The sequence below is a fragment of the Gracilinanus agilis genome, chromosome 1 (assembly GCF_016433145.1).
Source record: "Gracilinanus agilis isolate LMUSP501 chromosome 1, AgileGrace, whole genome shotgun sequence".
Classification (NCBI taxonomy): domain Eukaryota; kingdom Metazoa; phylum Chordata; class Mammalia; order Didelphimorphia; family Didelphidae; genus Gracilinanus; species Gracilinanus agilis.
In genome coordinates, this window is record NC_058130.1 from 708,302,428 (window position 1) to 708,323,202 (window position 20,775).

A 20,775-nucleotide genomic window follows, 5' to 3' on the forward strand; every position below is an offset into this window, starting at 1 on the left:
TTTCCCATCTAACAAATAAGAATAATCCCTACCTCACAGGGTTGTTGTGAGGAAAGTGCTTCTTAAACCTTAAAGACTAGAAGAATGCTTGAGCTATCACCTCGCCTCCTTTCCCCGCCCCTTCCTCCCCTACCCCGACGCACCTGCGGAGTCCGGGACCACCGTTGGCCGCCCGATGCGTCACCTCCACACCTGTCACTAGGCAGACTCTAGACCACCAGCTTCCTGTTCCCGAGCCAGAGCTGGAGGCCCAGGGGTCTGAATAAGCCCTGTTCCGCCAACGCCTCAAGGGGCCCAATCGCCCCAGGTTGGGAATGGAAGATGGGTGTGTGTGTGTGGGGGGGTTAACCAGGACTGCCATTCGGTTCTAGGGCCTAGAGGCGCCAGAGCGGGCGGTGCCTCGAGGAGAAGAGAACTCCAGCCGGGTGCCACAGTGGCTTCTCCCCACTAGGCCCCCCAAACTGGAACGCGCTCCCCACCCCCCGCCCCCCCAGCGCCTTATCGAAACGAAGCAGTAGCAGTAAGCGGAGAAGGCGGAGTCGAGTGGGGAGGAACTGAGGCCACATAGGGGGCTAGAGGTTCAGAGGGCCATCGGCTTACCGACCAGACCCTGGGACCCAATTGGCTCGGCTCCCGCGGCGGGGCCGCCCCGATTGGTCCGTTTACGAGCTCACGAGCCCTATGGTTTGCGCGGAGGGCTGGGTGGAAGGGAGCAGGGTGCTGCGCCCAGCCAGGGCTCCAGGTAGGTCCACTCACTACGCGTTGGTTTCTCCCTCGTGTACGGAGCTCAGGGCTCGGCTCTCGCACACAAGAAGCCCTGTGCAGAGAGACATCGATCCTCCCCACGCTTAGTAAATATGGGCACTATAACGAAAAGAGCCGATTTTAGATTCCCACTGACACGATGCGCACTGTACACATGCGCTCGAGCACACTCCGGAATACACGCGCGCACACACATGCACGCACGCGCGCGCGTACACACATACATTCTCACACACACAGCTGTCTCCAGAGGCAACTGCCCTCCTCTTCTTGCTTTTGAGAGCGGGGGCGCAGAGAACAACGGTGCTTGATTCGCCTAAGCGAATGTGATAAGGAGAAGCCTCTCTTCGCTGAAGGGTGAAGCTGGGAAATGGGAAGGGGAGCGCACCGGACATCTGGGATCACAGAGACGGGATAGAGTAGGGTCACCAAGAAATTGCCCTTCCTAGACTTACCCTTGCGTCCTCCACCCCTCCACTCCCTTTTCCCTCCCCCCGCCTCCCCAACCTCCCACTGTTCCGCCTGGGTCTCAGGATCAGAGAAGTTGCCGGCAGCGGGCCTGCCTCTGATTTCCTAGGTTCTAACCTCTCCAAACCCATCCCTAACAGATCGTTCGCATATCTTTGCTCCCCCATCGTGAGGCCTGGTTGGGGGCGGGATTTCCTGAAGGCTTCTGGTGTCTTAACAGCTGGGGAAGGGAGTCCGAGCTTAATTGCATTTCCGCCTGTGCGCTCCCCCACCGAGTCCAGTTTCAGTATCGGACTCGGGCTCAGGTAGAGTCGGAGCCGCGTCCTTGCTTTCACCGCACCCTGGAAGCCTATAGTAGTCTCCTCCCCGCGGGCGGGACTGAGCTGACTCGTGTGGTTCCAGAAACCCTCAGCTGAGGCGTCGCAGTTCACACCTACTTCCCGCCCCCACGCGCCCAGACCTAGAGGCCCAGTGGCTATTCTGGAGCTGTGGCGCCTTGGCTCAGGGTTAGTGAGGATTGGTGGGGGCGGATGGGGGGGAAACGAGAAAAATCAACCCTAGCCCCCAGGAGAGGCTGCTGGAAAGGTTCCTACGACTCAATTTCATTCAATTCCATTCAAACAAGCATTTATTACGCACCTACTATGTGCAAGACTGTGGTAAGCGGTGGTGATACAATAACCTCGGGCCAAGGATGCTCCAGTTGCCTAGGGATCTCTGGTTTCATGCTTCCTCCGGCTTCTGAGCCTCGATCCTGCTCTCTTTCTCCTCGCCTCTTCTCGCCTCTCTTTTCTCCTCTCTTCTCTCCTCTCTCTTCTTTCCTCCTCTCTTCTCTCAGCCGCCTCTGCCTCTGCCGCCTCCTCCTCCTTGGATACCAAGTTACCAACGTTAAACCAATCCCCAAGCGCAACTTGGCCTCCTCCACACCCTGCCCCGCCCCGCCCCGCCGCGCCGTGCCGAGCCAAGCCGTCCTCCCCGTTTCTCCCTCTCGTCCTCTTCTTCACCCTCTCCATCTCCGCTTCTCTGTGCTCCGGCTCCGCCGGCAATGACCTTCTCCCAGCCGCTGCTGCTCCGGGCACTGCTCGCCCTTGTGGGGTCCCTCTGCCTGGGACTGCAGGCTCTCTCAGGTAAGAGTCATCCTCCCACGCCTGTAGGACCAGGACAGGAGGTAGGGATCCCCGACTTGCAGAAGCAGCTGATCCCCGCGGAGTACTAACTGTGATCCTTCTCAGTGTTGCCCTTACAACCCCCCCAGCCAGCCGGGAGAGAGAAGCGAAGGATACCCCACACGGCTTTGCCCCCCCCAAACCGGCTCCATCCCCCATCCTGGGCCGCGCGCGTTCCCGCCCGCCCCCGCGCCACGCGGCTTGGGGGCCAAGAATCTCCGACGGTCCTCTCCTTTTTACCAAGTCCCGAAGCTCTTGACACTACTGAAGGACCTGGAGGAGAGTGAGAAGCTCGTGGTTTCTCGCCCACTTCCAAGGGTCTCAGAAGGCATAGGAATGCCTACCAGTAATCCTGGGCCCGGGGTTCTCCTCGGTCCCTGAAAAGCTGCGCGTCCCCACTGGAAGATGATTAGATTGGGGGTGGGGGATTGCTGGGATCAATGGGATTGGAGAGGAAGCGCTGAGCTTCTCTGGATTCTGGAAAGCCAGCTGCCTCTGATCCTGGACGGGTCCATCCCTGAGGGCAACTTGGTCCCCACATAGGGGCGGTGGCGCAGGAGCCGTACTGGGCCGACCTGCAGCCCAGGTCAGCACTGGTGGAACGAGGGGGCTCCCTGTGGCTGAACTGCAGCACCAACTGTCCACGACCTGAACGAGGCGGGCTGGAGACCTCGCTTCGGAGGAACGGAACGCAGAGGGGGCTGCGCTGGCTCGCCCGCCAGCTGGTGGACATCCGTGAGCCTGAAGCCCATCCTATCTGCTTCTTCCGCTGTGCCCGCCGGACCCTTCAGGCCCGTGGGACGATCCTCACCTACCGTGAGTGAAGGTGGACGGGGTGAAGCGGGTCCTCTTCAGTTCTCTTTCCGTTCATTCTGCCCCCTCTTTCTGCTCTCCTCGAACTCGTCTTCCCCACCCCACCCCACAGCAGCTCTCCAATATCCACTTGGTGTCCAGGAGTCCCTTGCCATCCCCCGTGCTCTTTCAACACCTTAGCCCCCATTTTTCTCGGCGTTCCCCCTGCTTCATGTTCGTCTCTGTCTCCGGTGTTCTCCTTCCCTCCATCCCCCCTACCTTCGCTCTTCTCCATTCTCACTCCGCATCCCTCTCCTTCCTCCGACCCTTCTTCTTGCCTCTCTTCTTAAGCCTTTCTCCACATTGTTTCCTTGCCGTTCCTTCCTTCTCCGTTCCCGTTCCTTACGCTCCTGTGCCCACAGAACGACCAGATCGAGTGGAATTGGAGCCACTACCTACCTGGTTGCCTGTGGGCGAAAACTTTACCCTTAGCTGCAGAGTCCCTGGAGCAGGACCCCGGGGGAGCCTTTCTATCACTCTGCTTCGCGGCGCCCAAGAACTGAGCCGGCGCAGGTTTCCGGGGGAATCGCCAAGGGCAAGGGGCGCTATGGCCACGTTCACGGCCACTGCCCGAAGGGAAGACCACAGAGTCAACTTCTCTTGCCTTGCGGAGCTGGACCTTAGGCCCCACGGACTGGGACTACTTCAGAACAGCTCCGCCCCACAGGAGCTCCACATTTTTGGTGAGGGGGGGGGGATTGGCAGCTTCTAAGCCCGTGGCCTTTCACACTCTTGCTGGATAGAGAATAAGAAGTTGTTTGGTTTAGGATTAGAGCCTAGAAAGATCTCTGGGTTCGGTGATACTACGTTTATCTGTGCCCACCTCCTGGGGAGAAAAAAAGCACACCAACCTCCCTGCCTTTCCAACCCCTGTTTTCCCTTTGACCTGGGACTCCCAACTCTGTGGGAAGAGCAGGGTTTAATCCAGCCTCTCTCTTCATTAGCCTTGCTCACTTTTCTCTCTCTGGCTCTCTCTCTGGCTCTGGCTCTTTCTCTCTGACTCTGACTCTGATTCTGTCTCTGTCACTGTCTCTGTCTCTCTGCCTCCATCTCTGTCTATCTGTCTGTCATTTCTTCCTGTCCTCACAGCCTTGGCTCCAGAGCCCCCCAGCCTAGCATTCCCCAGGCTCCTGGAAGTTGGCACAGAGCAGCTGGTGAGCTGTGAGATGGACAAGCTGTTCCCAGCTCAGGAAGCCCACATACATCTGGCCCTAGGGAGCCAGATGCTGAGCCCCAGGGTCATCCTGGATGGGGACAAGCTGAAGGCTACAGCTACCATCACTGTGAAAGAGGAAGAGGTTGAAGGCGAGGACGAGCAGGAACTAACTTGCACTGTGACCCTAGGGGGACAGAATCGAAAGGCCCAAGGAAACTTGACAGTTTATAGTAAGGAGGTGACAGGTGGGGAAAGGGCTGGCCCAGCTCAGGAGCTGGAAGGGGAAACTGAAGAGGATCAGGGGCTCATGGGTGATGGTTTCCCTTCCTCCAGGCTTTCCTCAGCCCAACCTAACAGTCAGTGAACCCAGCGTCAGGGAGGGGACCTTTGTGAATGTGACCTGTGAGGCCCGTCCAGGTGCCCAGGTGTTGCTGGATGGGGCTCCTGAGCCTTCTCCTGGGGAGCCAGCCTGGCTCACTCTGACTGCTAGTGAAGAGGATGATGAGCGTGTGTTCATCTGTGAAGCTCTCCTGGAGGTGAAGGGAGAGATACTTCGGAGGAACCGGAGCCTGGAGCTGCAAGTTCTCTGTGAGTGCCCCTGCCCCCCTGCCCCTGTCTCTGTTCCCTGGAGGGTAACCCCCCATCAACAATGGCACAGGCTCTTCCTGGCATCCCAGCCTGCCTTCCTTCTAGTCTAATTTGAGGCAGCTGGCCAGCCAGCAACCAAGGCAACTCAGAAGGCATTTTGATATTTTTTCTTTTTTTTTTTTATAAAGACATTTTATTTTAACTAGTTATGTGTAATAACAAATTTCTACATAAGTTTTCCTAAGTTATATGATCTAAATTGTCTCCCTCCTTCCCTTCCCACCCCCCTCCCAGAGCTGGTGAGCAATTCGATCTGGGTCATACATGTATTATCTACTCGTAAAGTATTTTACATATTACATACATACAATACATACATATTACAAAATAGATAAAGACAAGGAAGGGTTTTGGACCAGTAACAAAGGTCAAAGTTTCACTAGGCAAGTTCTGCAACATCCAAAGAGCCAGGAAAATCTTATCTGACAAAACACTAGCTGTAAGAAGCCCTGGGGATACAAAACAAAAATGCAAACGCCTTGACCTCAAGGAGTCTATATTCTTTTGGTGGAGAAAGGGATGCAGATTATGGCATGCAAAAAATAAAAATATATATATGCATATATATATATATATAACGGGCATATAAACTCTTAGGAAATAATATGAAGTGGGCAAGAACATTAACAGGAAGAATCAAGGAAAGCAGAAGAGGCAGAGGAGAGGAAGAAAATAATCTGAGCTCAGGAGGAAGGAAGGAAAGAAGGAAGGAAGGAAGGAAGGAAGGAAGGAAGGAAGGAAGGAAGGAAGAGAGGGAGGGAGGAAGGAAGAGATGAGGAGGAAGTACATTCCAAGAAGGAAAACAGTTTGGTTTAAAGTCAGAAGATTAATGTTAAAGTCAGGGGCTCAGTAGTCCAGTTTGTCTGGAATGCAGGGACCATGCAGGGGAGGACTGGGAGAGAAGTAGATACTTGACTGGAGTATGGTTGGGTTTTTTTGTGTTTTGTTTTTTTTTTAACCTTTATCTACTGTCTTAGAATCAATACTCTGTATTGGTTCCAAGGCAGAAAAGCAGTAAGGGCTAGGCAATGAGGGTTAAGTGACCTGCCCAGAGTCACACAGCTAGAAACATAGAACTCCTGTCCTCAGGCCAGGCTCTCTAACCACTGAGCAACCCAGCTGCCCCCTGTGTAGTATCTTAATTGCCAGAATGTGTTGTATTTTATATTATGGACAATAAGGAACAATGAAGAGCTTTGAGCAGAGAGATGATAGCTAAGAGTTGGAAGGACCCCTTGATGTCCTGGTCTGAGTGACTAGTTAGGAGGCTACCGCATCTAGATGGTAAAATGGTTAAAGAGTTGAACCTGCAGTCAGGAAAACCTGAGATCAAATTTAGCTTCAGGCTCTTAATAGCTGGGTGTCCTTGGACAAGTCACTGAACCTCTGTCTGCCTTGGTTTCTCATTTGTAAAATGGGGATCATAATAGCACATATCTCCCAGGGTTTTTTGTAAAAATTAAGAGAGATAATATTTGTAAAGTGCTTTACAAACTTTAAAGCACTATATAAATTCTAGCTACTATTATTGTGATTGTCCAAGATAATAAGGGTAGCATAGCATCATGGCTCCATGGATTTAAAGAAAAGAACACATGGAGAGGTTGCTGTAACACTTGGAATCTACAAGAGTTGACAACTGATTAGATACAAGAGGAAGAGGGAGGAATCAAGATTGACTTCAAATTAACCAACCTGGGTTCCAGAAGGACAGAATTGGCTTCAAACACATACAAGGAGGTTTGAAGGAGGGATGGGTTTGGGGGAATAACAATGACTTCATTTTTCCGATATTTTATGGTTGCAAAATGCTTTTCATAGGCAGCTGGGTAGCTCAGTGGATTGAGAGTCAGGCCTAGAGACAGGAGGTCCTGGATTCAAATCTGACCTCAGATACTTCCCAGCTGTGTGACCCGGGCAAGTCACTTGACCCCCATTGCCCACCCTTACCACTCTTCTGCCTTGTAGCCAATACACAGTATTGACTCCAAGATGGAAGGTAAGAGCTTAAAAAAAAATAGAAATGAAAATAAAACTAAAGGCATTACTTAAGGATGCCCATTTAAAAATGCTTTTCATACATTATTTCATTTGAGTCTGAATAGAAACTAGTTGTGCTACAGGTGTTATGCAAAACTGAGGCTCAGACAGGTGAAAGGACTTGTCTTCGGGTCGTTGTAATCATTTGGTCTTTTGGGGCTCTTTGTGACCCTGTGGCCCACAGCTTTCCCTGAGGTTTTCTTGGTGAGGATACTGGAGTGGCTTGCTATTTCCTTCTCCAGGGGATCTGGTGGATCCTTTGACAGGCAAACCAATTTCAGGCAAGATTAAATGACTTGTCTAGGATCACACAGCTAGGAAGTGTCTGAAGCTGGATTGGAAATCAGGTCTTCCTGACTCCAGAACCAGTGCATCCACTATGCCACAGTAGGCTATATTTGTTTGGGAGTCATCTGAGTAGAGCTAATCATTGAATCATGGGAATGAATGAGGTCACCAAAGGAGTGTAGAGATAAAAGATGAGGCCCCCAGATCAGAATCTTAGAAAACTCCAATGCTCAGGGATTGTGCTGTGGATAATGATCCAGCAAAGAAGACTGAAGAAAAGTGGTCAGACAAATATAGAATCTCTGAGTTGGGAAGGGACCTCTGAGATCATCTGGTTTAACCCAGACCTGCATGAGAATTTCCTCTGCTGCATGGCTGACAAATGGCTAAGCCAAGGGGCAGCTCAATGGCTCAGTGGATGGAGAACCAGGTCCAGAGATGGAAGGTCTTGAGTTCAAATGTGGCTTCAGACACTTCCTAGCTGTGTGTTAACTTAAGTCACTTAATTCCCATTGCCTATCCCTTACTATTCTTCTACCTTGGAATCAATACAAAGTATATGTATGTAGAATATTGATTCTAAGACAGAAGGTAATAGTTTAAATGAATTTTTTTTAAAGCTCTCCAGTTGGAGGAGAGAGGAAAGGAAATCAACTCAGGTAGTCCATTCCACTTTTGGAGAACTCTGGAGGAAACAAACCCTCACATTAAGCCAAAATTTGCTTCTTTGCCTTACATTCATGACTTCTAGATCTGTTCTATGGGGCCAAGAAGAACAAGTTTAAATCTAATAAATAAGGGGCAGCTGGGTAGCTCAGTGGATTGAGAGTCAGGCCTATAGATGGGAGATCTTAGGTTCAGATGCGGCCTCAGACACTTCTCAGCTGTGTGACCCTGGGCAAGTCACTTGATCCCCATTGCCTACCCTTACCACTCTTCCACCTGTGAGCCAAATACACAGAAGTTAAGGGTTTAAAAAAAATAAATCTAACAAATAGTTGGAGAGCTATGATGTCCCTCCTATGCCTTTTCTCTGGGCTTTATTGAATTCTTTTAAGTAATTCTCATCTTGGACTCATTACTATCTTGCTTGCCTTTTCTTGGGCATTCTTCAGCTTGTCAATGTCAATGTTTTCATTTTTTCTCTTTCACTCTTCCTTTCTCTTCCACCCTCTCCCCCTGTCTCTCTCTCTCTCCCTTCCTCCTTTTCTTCTTTCTTTCTTTTCCTTCCTTTCTTCTTTCTTTCTCTCTTCCTTTCTTTCTCTTTCTTTCCTTTCTTTCTTTCTTTCTTTCTTTCTTTCTTTCTTTCTTTCTTTCTTTCTTTCTTTCTTTCTTTCTTTCTTTCTTTTTTCTTCCTTCCTTCCTTTCCTTCCTTCCTTCTCTCTTCCTTTCTTTCTACCTTCCTTTCTTTCCTTCTCTCTTCCTTTCTTTCTACCTTCCTTTCTTTCTTTCCTTCTCTCTTCCTTCCTTTCTTTCTCCCTTCCTTTCTTTCTTTCCTTACCTTCTGTCTTAGAATGGATACTAAATATCCATTCCAAGGAAGAAGAGCAGTATAGGCTAGACATTTGGGGTTGAGAGCCCAGGGTCACACAGCTAAGAAAGTATCTGAGGATAGATTTTTGAACCCAGGTCCTCTGTACTCTAGCACTCTATCCACTCAGCCACCTAGATGCCCCTTCAATGTCCTTTCTAAAATGAATATCCAAAGCTCTTGAGAAGTCAAACTCTAAGACAGTGATGGTGGACTTTTAGAGATGGAGTGCTGGGTCCCACCCTACCCCTCCTCCCACCAAGTGCTGTGCCCCCCCCACACACACACACACACTGGGGAGGGAGGAAACAATCCCATTGGGCTGCTGGGAGGAGGGGCAGGTGAAGTGAGGAATGTCCTCAGTGAGTGTAGAGAGGAGGAGGGGAATGATCCGAGTGCTCTGCTCCCCTCCAGCTCTGCCACCTGTGAGCCATCCACCTTAACCTACTGTGTGTGCTCCTATTGGGCTGCTGGGCAGAGGGGTAGGGGATGTGGAAAAATGTCCTCAGGCATGGCAGAGATGGGGAGGGGAGCAGCTCTGTCCACGTCCCTCTGCCTTTCTAGTAATGAACTCTGAGGTGGGTTGGGGAGGGAGGGTGGCTGAGTGCCATCTTTGGCACCCATGTCATAGGTTCACCATCACTGCTTTAAGAGAAAAGGAAAGGGAGAGCTGAATCCTAACTGCTTCCCTCCTGATTTCTGACTCAACTCCAACTCCTGCTTCTCCCAGGCCTTGACTCACTTGATCTCAGACCAAATAATTTCTCCCTCTGGGCATCTGTAAAATAAGAGTGATATGAGAGATTCAGAATAAAATTCTATGATCCTCTAATTGTGCTTTATTCCTCACTTACTGCTTTGTGCTGGTTTTGTCCCTTACTTTTCTAGCCTCGGGGCTCTTTGATGGAGCTGAAACTCAGATCCTCTTTGGAATTCAGCCCTGAGGTTTGGGGGCACCATCAACAGGTCACTCCATTCTCTCACTCCAGATCAGCCAAGACTGGATGAGGCAGGCTGTCCTGGCAACTGGACATGGTTGGAGGGGATGGAATCTACCCTGCAGTGCTGGGCTCCAGGGAATCCACCCCCAGTTGTGGAGTGTGTCCGGCCAGAGGGAGGGCCAGCCATCCCACTGGGCCTTCCCCTGCCCATCAGCCGGGATCATGCAGGCACCTACCAATGCACAGCTTCCAACACAGTGGGCCAAACAACAAAGGATGTGACGGTGATGGTGGAGTGTGAGTGACTGTGGGGCCACCACACCCACCCTGACTCAGCCCCACTGGGGGGAGGGCCTCCCCAGGGACCCAAGAATGGGTGGTGGAGATTCTGGGAAAAGGGTCAGGGTGAATACCCAGCAGTGCCTGGGTATTTTCCGGTTGGGGATAGAGAAGTGTCCAGCAAAGTAGCAGGGCAAGGGCCATCTTCTATTTTTAGAAAAATGTTTTATTGAGGTTCTTTTCTTTGTTTTTAAACATTGCTGTCACTTTCCAATGACTACATCCTACCAATAGAAGCCCCCACTTGCAACAAATAAGTATGGTGGGTGCCTTTCTTTTCCTCCCCCTCTCCCCCACCATTTCCTCCCCCTCTGCTACCAGATGGGCCAGTCCTGGATCAATTAGGTTGTCCTGAGAGACGTACATGGCTTGAGGGTACAGAGGAGGTGCTGACCTGTCAGGCTCTTGGGGTCCCACCACCCATTGTGAGCTGCATCCCCATTGGGGCCTGGGCCCAGCTTCCTGTGGGGCAACTTCGAGTGACCCGAGAGCATGCAGGCACTTATCATTGTGTGGCTACAAACCCGAGGGGCTCAGCCTCCACAAATGTGTCCATCACTGTTGAGTGTGAGTGGAGAGGGGAAGGGGATGGGGTAAGGGCCAGGGGCCGAGGGCAGCCTAGAGCAGCGCAGTGCCTGATGGCTGTCTTGTACCTATGGCAGATGGACCAAGTTTTGGGGAGGTAGACTGCCCTGGTGCTTGGACTTGGGTCAAGGGCTCTGACCACCAGTTCTCCTGTGAGGCTGATGGGAACCCAGAGCCGGTGGTGCTGTGTTCGAGGGCAGGCAACTCCAGCCACGGGGAGCTGCTTTTTCCTCACCTGGGCTCTCCCTCGGGGCAGGACCCTGCTCCTGGCCTTTACTACTGCAATGCCACCAACATGCATGGTTCAGCCAGCAAAAGGGTCACCGTCAGTGCCGAATGTAAGTTGGGAAGCTGGGGTTCGGGGTGAGCATCGTCGAGCCCCCTTTTACTGACAAGTTCACCTTGCTGCTTTCCAGCCCCACCACAAATGGATGAGGCCAGCTGCCCAAGCCACCAAACATGGCTGGAGGGGGCACGGGCGCCGGTACTGACCTGCAGAGCTCAGGGCAACCCCACTCCGAGAGTCCACTGCTCCCGGGACGGGCCGGAGCGGCCGGAGAAGCCCAGTGTTTCCAGGGCAGATGCTGGGACCTTCCACTGTGTAGCCACCAACAGCCACGGCTCAGACACCAGGATAGTCACCATTGGGGTAGAGTGTAAGTGACCCGTCCTGGAAAAGATTCCCAGTGGGGAGGAGAGGGGCAGAGCCCCGAGGGGGCACAAGGGACAGGACCCCCCATGCTGGGGATAACAAGGCCTCTCCACCCCCAGACAGGCCCCTGGTGGCAGAGCTGGTGGCCATGCCCCCAGGCAGCGTGAAGCCTGGGGGGAACTTTACGTTGACCTGCAGAGCCGAAGGATCCCCCCCAGCCCAGTACAGCTGGCGCACCCCCCCAGGAGCCCCCAACATTGGTCTCTCGGGCAACAACAGCACCCTGAGTGTAGCCGGTGCCCTGGGCAGCCACGGGGGTGTGTATGAGTGTGCCGCCACCAACACCCACGGCAGCCATGCCCTTCGGATCACCGTGCACGTGACTGGTAAGGCTGGGCCATGGGGAAGGCGGGGGAGGAGGCTCTAGGGGGACAGCTAGGTGGCTCAGTGGATTGGCATCCAGGCCTAGAGCCGGGAGGTCCTGGGTTCAAATTTGGCCTCAGACGACTGGCCAAGTCACTTAATCCTCAACGTCTACCCCTTCCAGCTCTTCTGCCTTAGAACCAATACATAGTATTGATTCTGAGACAGAAAATAAGGGTTTTAAGAAAAAGGTGGCAGCTCTGGCCTAGCACTTCAGAGGGTGAGAAGAGTCAGGGGGCTGGCCCGGAGGCCAAGGGAGTGTGGCTCAGTGACTTGACCTCATCCCTGGCTGTCTGCAGGGCCCTGGCTGTGGATTGTCGTGGGCGGGGTGGCCGGAGGGGCCTTGCTGCTGGCCAGCCTGGGTGGCCTCACCTATTACCTCCAGTCCACAGCCTGTAAGAAAGGAGAGTACAACGTGCAGGAGGCTGAGAGTTCTGGGGAAGCTGTGTGCCTGAACGGGAGCGGGGCTGGGCCTGGGGCCGGGGGTGGCACAGGGGCTGAGGCTGGGGCCGAAGGAGGAGGGGCAGAGGTGTACTCCATCCAACTGACCTCCACGTGAGTCCCCCTTCCCGGAGCAGGACTCCCCACGCCCCCGTGCCCCGCTGGGTAGGCAGCCCCTCCCCAGCATGTATTTATTAATTGATGTATTTATCTATGGAGCCTGAGTGCCAAGGCAGCTGTGATCCAGGATCCCTCGGAGCCCCTCACCCCCGGCCCCCGAGTTTTCTATCCCCTAATAAACTTTTTATAAATGACTCACGTCAGCCGTCTCTCGCCCTCTCGGTCCCCAGCCCTGTTCTACCTCCAGCTCTCTGTCATTTTTCTCTTTGGGAAATATGCCTCTCTCTTTGTGTGAGTCCATTTCATATTTGTCTTTGTTTCCAAGGCAGCCAGGTGGGATGGGAAGAAGCACGGCCTGGGGTTTGGGGTGGGGGCTGGGGTTTGGGGGGCAGTCAGACCCTCCAATGCTAGGCCCAGCTTTGCCACCCACTTGACCAAGCCCATCACTCCCCTTCTCTGGCATTGGCTTCCACGTCCCTAGAATGGGGTTAGGCTGAGCTCTGGGACGACGTCCAGCTTTGACATTCTGTTCCAGGATTCTCTATCTCTGCACGTCTCCCTTTTGGTTTCCCTCCAATCTCTGGGTGTCTCATTGTCTTCTCACCGCCCCCTTTCTCCTGCCCCCTCCTCAGCAGAGGCTCCGTTTAAGGGACTTCGAAGGCTGACCCTTAGCCTGGGAGAGGGAGCGTTTTCCCCCATTCCAGAATGGAGAGAATCTACTCTCCTCTGGCCAAGGAGCACAAACATCTGCCCGCTGCTTTGCTCCCAGCCTGGTCGCCCTCTCCAGCCCGAGCCTGGGCAGTTCGGGCTCTGAGGGTACACAGATTGGGAACCAACTCCAGCTTTCATGGGGCCAGGCTGTCTCCTCCAGGCTATCTCTTCCGGCCAGACCTAAGGCTGCTGTTCCATTTCCTCTGGCCTGGGTGTGAATGAGAAGGGGAGGGAGTAATCCTAGCAGGCAGGATGCCCACACTCCAACCCCAATAGCTTGGAAGGCCAGGAGGAGGCCCTGGAGAGGCAGAAGAGACAGCAGGACCTCCTGCCCCCACTATCACCTGGACAAGGGGAAGCTGGAATGGCCCCTCGATCCCCAGCCCAGGTTTAGAGAAGCATCCTTGGGCATCGGAGGTCATTGTTAAATCACAACAGAGAGAAGACGGAGGAATTAGACCAAGGGCCCAGGATGCCGAGGTTTGCCTCAGTTTACCCTGCCTGAGGAACTCACCAAAGTCCTGGGATGGGGGCAGAGAGAAGCAAGAACAAAGTCCCAATGCCTGGAGGGTGAAGAGGGAGGAACTTTTCAACCTTACCCTTTCTTTTTCCTCCCTCCACCAGGACTTGGAGCAAAAGGGACCCCATGTCACAGTTTAGTAAATTGAGGTACCTAGTGGGGCTCCCAGCTGAATTACCTCGTACCCCTGCCCCCCACCATGTCCAGACAGTGGCCTTTGATATCTCAGATCCATCTCCCTCATCCCTGAAGGACTTTATTTGGTATTCAGTAACTTTCCTTTCTGTGATCCTCTATCTCAGGATAAGATTGATTCCTGCAAGGAGGAGACAGGAAATGAGGGGCACGAGGGGGTGGGGTAATCTGGGCCAGACAAAACCCAGCCTGTGAACCAGCTGCTTCAGTCCTCCAGCCTAGGGTGGGGTCAGGGCACAAGATCTGGGCAGACTGGCACACAGATGAAGAGCTGAGATGACTCTTAGCATGGCCGCAACCACATCAGCTGATGCTTTTTCCCTCCCCTCATTCTCTGTACTTCCCCTGCTGCTCCCACCTTGACAAATTCCCCAGACAGAAGGACCCACGTTGGGGGCCTCTAGGAGGCTCAGTGGATGGAGAGCCAGGCCTAGAGATGGGTCCTGGATTCAAATCTGGCCTCAGACATTTCCTAGCTGTGTGACCCTGGGCAAGTCACTTCACCCCCCCACTGCCTAACCCTTATTGCTCTTCTGCCTTGGAACCAACACACAGTACCGATTCTAAGATGGAAGATAAGAGTTGTTAAAGGGGAAAAAAAAGGTCCAGGTTGTGTCAGAATTAAGACTGGAAAGATGAACTCCTTTGGAGAATTCTGATGCTCTAGGGAGGCATCCTCCCTCCTCCTCCCCGCCAAAAAGCACCGAGAATCATTTCAGGATAGTGTCTGAGGAAGGGACAGAAGCAGCCAGTAAGGCCCAAAGGAGTAGAGTCATGCCAGACACAGACACAACGGTCTTCTGCTGCAGGAACAAATCTATTTTATTTCTGCTTTTTCATCTGGATGAGTGAAGGGGTGGGAGGTGGGGGCTGACACCAAAGTCACTGCTCTGGCCTTCCCATGGGAGCCGGAATCCACATCTCATCAGGGCAATGCCTCCGGCCAGTGGAGATCCCAGCTCTCTCTCCCGCCCTCATGGCCACTTCTCTGGAGAAGCCCTTTTCCTTCTCCCCATGGAGCCGGGGAAGCCGGGCTCGGACACCGGAGTCATGGCCTTCCGTCCCTTGGAGGTAAGGGGGAGGGAAAAAGGAGTCACAGATCTGGCAGATTGAGCGCCCCTCCCTCTCCTTCCAGCCCCTGGAACCCTCACCCAAATTCCTCCCTGGCTTAAGTGGCTCAGAATGTGAGCGAGGGTCCATGGGTCGAAGGGCAGGCACGGAGGGAGAGGGACAAGATGAATAAGCTCAGGTGGGCCTGGGCCAACATTAGGGCCTGGGGAAAGGGCAGTTCCTCACCCTTCCTGCTAGGGCCTGGAGGGGTACAGAGCCAGGCCCCACAACGGTTACAGTGCCCAAGTGGGTAGATGCTTTTCCTGGGTACAGTCCAACAGGCAGGGCAGCGGATTCCATACTTTTTATACCTGTGTGAGGGCAGTAGGTAGGTAGTAGTAGTAAAAGGCATTGATATGGTAATGGAACTTACAAAAACCAAACTCTTACTGTCCTAGTAACAGCTTTAAGACAGAAGGCCATCACTTCTCAGTCTTTTGGCTAAGATCAAGACAGAAGGCCAAGAGCTAGGCCATGGGGGTTAAATGACTTGCCCAGGGTCACACAGCTAGGAAGTATCTGAGGCTAGATTTGAACTCAGGTCCTCCCAACTCCAAACCTGACAACTCTATCCACTGAGCCAACTAATTACCACTCATAGTACTTAAAAATTTTTCAAAACAAATATCTCATCCTCACCACAGAGCTGGGCTATTCCCATGTTATAAGAGGAAGAAACTGAAGTGGATTCAATGATTTGCCCAGGGTCACAGGGTTAATAAGTATCTGAGGCTGGATTAGAACTCCTGGCTCCAGGGCCAGCACCCTATCCACTTTGCCACTTATTTCAGAAACTAGGAAGCTGTCACCAAGTTCCCTTCTGACTCTCCAAGGGCCTTGAAAGGAAGGAAGGTTGCTCGAATGCTTACATTCCTAAACCAAGTGGAATAAAGCTTCCTGACCCCTGGGCCAACTCTTAGAACCCCAAAACCTGGCCTGGGGTCACCTCACACTCATTGCTGCTTGCCAGGCACGTACCTGATGCCACAGGCATTACACAGTGGGGTCCCATCCTCGGCATCCCGCCACAGCGGTGTTCTCTGGGTTCGGCAGGAGGCACAGCTTCGACTCCCTGAAAGGTCGGAGATAGGGATGAAGGAAGAAACAGCCACCCGCTTGGACCCTCTAAGCCTAATAATGGGGCCCCGAATTCCTGGTGTAGAAGAGGGTCCCTGGGGTTCCAGGGCTAGCCCTCCCCCTCCTCCCAAGGCCCAGAAGTCACACTATGCCAGGTGGTCCACTAAAAGAGCAGAGGCAGCCTTGATGAGGGGGAAGAGAGAGGGATGGCAGACAGAAATCGGAGGGCACAGAAATAGCTTCCAGCTACTGAGAAGCCTCCCAGTGGACAAGCAAGAAACAGCCTGGTTCACCCACCTACCTTGGGAATCTTGATGGTTTGATGTGGATGCCCCCAGGGGACTAGGCAAGGCTCTCACAGGGCTAGGTGAAGCCCCCCAGCTCCGGGCACCACAGGCTGAACTGCAGGAAGGACAGGGGAGGGTTAGGCCCTGGGGATCATTCCTGCCTTCTCAGTTCTCAGGGTTCCACGTAAGGAGAAGTCCTGAATCACCCCTTCCTCCCTTTTGCCCCAATCAGCCGCTCTCCACTCCACTGTCCCCAGGTCTCTCCAGTGGGGGTAACACTTAGCCTCTGGGGCAAGAAACGTGAGGAGGCTGTTTGGATGCTCCCCTCTGTACCTGAATTGGGCAGTGATCAGCAGCTGGTGTCCCTCCCGCTCAGGCTTCAGGTGCATCTTCAGCATAACGCCCTGGAATCCGGGCTCCAGCCCCTCAGCTCCCCTTTGCGGGTGGGGCTGCTTGCGGAGGGTCCTGCCTGCCAGGGCCTGGAGGCCAGGTGGGCTCCCCAGTCTCACTCCTGGCCCTACCTGCTTCCTGGCCCTTGGGGGACTCAGTCGGTGACACTGCAGGCTGATGAGGGCTAAGGAGTCCACTGCATCCCAGGCAGGAGGGCCCCCGGGGACAGTCAGGGGGGCCAAGGCCCTGGGGGGCCCTGGGGGCTCCTGCCAGGGCTCAGCTTGGGAGGCTTCGGGGGCAGGAGCCTGAGGGAGCCGCTCTGCTGTCTCCTGAAGGAAGCGCAGGCCGGTCACTGCAGCTGGGAGGGCCAGCCAAGGAGACCTAGGGGCAGCAGGCAATGGGATTAGCTGCCCTCCCCCAGGGTCCCCCGATTGACCCGAGACCCCCCTGGGCGCGGCCCCTAGGCGACCCTGCATGACCCCCCAGGGGGCGTCCCGGGGGTGACCCCAAGGATCTGGGATGGGAGGGCTACTCAGGCCGGGCCCAGGCCTCCCGGGGCTGAGGGGCGGGTGGGGGGAGGGTGTGAGCCCTTAGACACCTGCAGCCCCCAGGGCCTTGGTTCTCCCGGCGCAGGATTAAGGAGCCGACGCTGGGAGAGGGGCGAGGCAGAGGGTGGACCCCCTGGAGCCCGGGCGCCGGCTCCAAGCAGGGCGGGGCCAGCAGCTCCCGGAGGTCAGAGAAGTCCGGGGTGGGCTCCCCCTCCATGGCGCGAGCGGGAGACCCCACCCCAGACCTCTGGCTATTCCGGACGCTCCCACCACCCCCGCGCCCGACCAAGGGGGAACTGGCGGCAGCTGAGGGGGGCGTGGCCATTGCAAAGGCCCCACCCCGTCCTGAGTGTCCAGGACCCGGCTTTAGGGGCCACGCCGCCGACCCAGGGGGGGTCCTGGGCAGACACTCGCATGCGCGCCCGCCTTTCTGGCCTAGGCTGGTTTTCTCCGTTCTAGATTTTTCCCGACCCCACTCCCACTTGCTACATGTGAGGCCATTGGGCAAATTACTTCTAGGAACCATTTGTTTCCTCTTTATAAAACGAGGGGAGGGGGTAGATTAGATGATTTTCCAAAGCTTATTGCAGTTTATTCAGTTCATTCCTGTCTTGGAGGAGCACTGAGTGGGCCTGGGCCTTTGGGAAGCACGGACCCTAGACCTGGTTTTCTTCCTGCATGGGGCAAGTCTTTCCATTTCTTGGCACCTTACATTCCTAAGCTAGGTTCCATTTCCCTCAAGTTTCTATTTCTAAGCCTCCAACTCATGGGATAGTGTTGGCCTGGCCTCCAGGATTAGCCTGTTTTCACATCTGCAAAGTGGGGATGATTATAATTATCTCTCACAGGGTTGTTGAGGGGACTAAATGATATATGTAAATCACTTTGCAAGCTTTAATGAGCTGTGCAAATATTGACTATCCTGTCCCACAATTTATCTGCTAGAAACCCCCCTCATTTTCCAATTCAAAGGGACAAGTCACCTGAGTGAGCACTGGACTTCTGAGTCCTATGCAGAAGGCCTGGGATTCAGTTTTCTCTCTATTCTGCTTGCATGTATGAATCTGACTCTGGCCAAATCTCTTTCTGGTGAACTGTCTCTCTAAGGTGTTTCCAATTTAAAATCTTCTGTTCTTATAAATTTAGGCTTATCCTGTTTGTCAGAGGGGTGGTGGCAGAATTATGGTTATCTAAGGCCCCTCCCTGTCCCAAAGAGGTTCCACAGACTCTGATGAACAAAGTGTTTTATTGTGGCGCTAACAGATACCCCCACTTTGGGGGTCCAGGAGCCTTCTCCCCCCACTCCTTGCCAGGGCTGAAGCAAGAGGGGGAACCTTTTCCCCTAAAGCACAACTGCAGATTCCTCCTAAGAAAAGAGAGACTCCTCCATAGCCTCTCTCCTAAGTCCCCTTTGAAGGGCCATAAGGCTTCCACAATCTGATCAGCTTTGGTCAACAGGGGTAGGCCCTAAGGAGAAAAAGGCAAGTGACAGGCTATATGTCCATTAAAGGAGTCCATGCCCAAGCCAGGCAACTACCAAGCCCTGAGGAAGAGGCCTGAGTGTCCAGCAGCTTGCAGGTGCCTCCAAACCCCTTTGCTGGTCCTCCCTGTCAATGTGGCTTGGGAACATGGCCATCCACATAGAAGTTTCGAGTAACTTTCGGCAAAGTGAACTCAGCACCCTCAAGCTCCTTTGTCAAGATGATCTGGCAACCCAGCCTTGAGTTCTCCTGCAGCTGTGGGGCCATGTCCAGCATGTCATCTTCCCTGCACAAAGAAGTGGTGTTAATAAAGGAGTCAACAGGTTTGGGGAGCAGATCCCCCCCCCCAATCTCAGCCAATCCAGGGCCCTGGACAAGATTGTCCACTTGCCTTTCTTCCCCTTACTGCCTGGATGACACCTATGGCCACTTGTTACTGTGCTCCAGTGTCTATTTTTGGCTCAAGCTTCTTGACCCAGAGATCAGGAAAAGTCTGTCCCAAAGTAACTTCTGCCATTCTCCTTTCCCCCACCCTTACCTCTCTTCAGGTGGGGACAAGATAGCCAAATGCTCCTCACTCACATAGATATGGCAGGTAGAACAGGCCAAGGAGGCCTCACAGGCCCCTGTGGAAGGAAAGGGCATAGATGGGGGACCTAAACTTATCTTCCTCCTCAGAACAGGCTGGGGCAAAACAAGCCTGGAAAAAGGTAGGTAGGGGGACAGATGGCTTAGTAAAAGTACAAGCAAAAAAAAAAGCTGAAATGCAGATATAAGTAGGTTGGGGGACCAAGATTCTTGTTCCCCTTAGGTCCTCCTGAGGGGTAGAGGGAAAAACCCCTGCACTGAGCAGGAAAGATTTCAAGCTCTGTTATCCCACAGGAACTGGCACCCTTAGGAGACTTTGAACAAGGGCCTTTCTCCCTCTACACCACCTTTCCCCCTCCTCACTCCTAGAGTGGAACCCTCCAAGATGGGGGGCCACTGGGGCAGAAATGTTGTATACACTGCCAGGGAAGGTCACTGTATCAGATGTTTTTGTTTTAACTGTTACCAGGGAATTCAAATGTGAGAGAAGAGAGGGTGTTTCTATAAATGACTGTGATGTGAAGACAAGCTAGTAATAGAACTTTTAAAAAAAGGCAATTTAAAAAAGGTAACAAAATAAAATCCAGACTCTTAACACATCAACCCACTCACAGAAAATGAAATAAAGCAGCCATAGCTAAGGTCCCTTCCAGGTTTTGGCATTCGGTGACCCCTGGGCCTCAGTTTCCCCTCCTGCTTCAGCCAAAGGGAAGGCTCTTACCCTCCAAATCGATGCCGTGCCGCTGGGCCAAGCGCATCACGTCCTCGCCAACTCGGCCACTCACAGGGACCCGCTGCCCCGAGCGGTCCACGAATACCACGTTCACCCTGGGGGAGGGGGGGTAGTCACGGAGGGGGCGGGCCACGACTCCCACCTCTCCCCCTCCTCCCCCGGGACAGATCTTACTCACAAGTCCCCGGAGGGCGGTTCGCGGTCCGGCGGCCGCTTTTCCACCTCCGCAGGGCAAGGGCCTGGAAAACAGCACGTGCTTTCAGAGCTGGGCCCAGCCCACAGAGGGAGGGGGCGCAGGGGTTAATCCTGCTCGGCGCTCCTCCCCCACCCCTCAGCGTCCGGCTCGTTACCGCGAGAGGAGACCCATCCCCCCCTGAGCACCTGTGCTCCGGAAGCCCCTGGAGCTGACCGGCAACAACGCGACGGCTCTCCTCGGGTCGAGTCTGCAAGACCCCGGACCCCGCCACAGGCTGCCTCCCGCCACCCGCATCAGCGCCCCGGCGCTCACGCTCCTCCCCGCCATGGAGGCGGCCATGACAGACGTCACGTGATCCAGCAAAACCTCGGGCGCCTGCGCAATCAACTACGGGTCATGGAGGAGTAACTGTAATTCTCAGAATAGAGGCGCAGGTCGGAGTACCCAGGTGGAAACTGGGACTTCTTTTCCTGCGGAAGGAGAGTTTCTACAGACTTCAGCCGCGGCCTTTGACCGCTCCTGCC

The 20,775-nt window shown here is 53.9% G+C and overlaps 3 protein-coding genes across 3 annotated transcripts; 1 reads left to right on the top strand and 2 right to left on the bottom strand.

Annotated features, from left to right (window-relative positions):
- The first annotated feature begins 2,278 nt into the window (after positions 1-2,278).
- On the top strand, positions 2,279-12,576 carry ICAM5 (intercellular adhesion molecule 5). Its single transcript, XM_044658382.1, has 11 exons — positions 2,279-2,360; positions 2,943-3,215; positions 3,614-3,934; positions 4,341-4,637; positions 4,741-4,995; positions 9,904-10,152; positions 10,516-10,761; positions 10,857-11,117; positions 11,196-11,435; positions 11,551-11,817; positions 12,154-12,576. Exons 1-11 carry the CDS (start codon positions 2,279-2,281, stop codon positions 12,411-12,413), a joined length of 2,751 nt encoding a protein of 916 aa, XP_044514317.1. The 3' UTR covers positions 12,414-12,576.
- Positions 12,577-14,674: 2,098 nt separating this feature from the next.
- Positions 14,675-17,355, bottom strand: ZGLP1 (zinc finger GATA like protein 1). The gene is made up of 5 exons (XM_044658384.1): positions 16,649-17,355; positions 16,330-16,430; positions 15,930-16,023; positions 15,138-15,262; positions 14,675-14,905 (listed from the first exon to the last, which is right to left on the bottom strand). The coding sequence occupies exons 1-5, from the start codon at positions 17,179-17,181 to the stop codon at positions 14,724-14,726; spliced, it is 1,035 nt and encodes a 344-aa protein (XP_044514319.1). The 5' UTR covers positions 17,182-17,355; the 3' UTR covers positions 14,675-14,723.
- A 1,124-nt stretch (positions 17,356-18,479) lies between these two features.
- Positions 18,480-20,590, bottom strand: FDX2 (ferredoxin 2). Its single transcript, XM_044658385.1, has 5 exons — positions 20,437-20,590; positions 20,234-20,294; positions 20,044-20,150; positions 19,273-19,360; positions 18,480-19,020 (listed from the first exon to the last, which is right to left on the bottom strand). Exons 1-5 carry the CDS (start codon positions 20,588-20,590, stop codon positions 18,864-18,866), a joined length of 567 nt encoding a protein of 188 aa, XP_044514320.1. The 3' UTR covers positions 18,480-18,863.
- Positions 20,591-20,775: the final 185 nt, after the last annotated feature.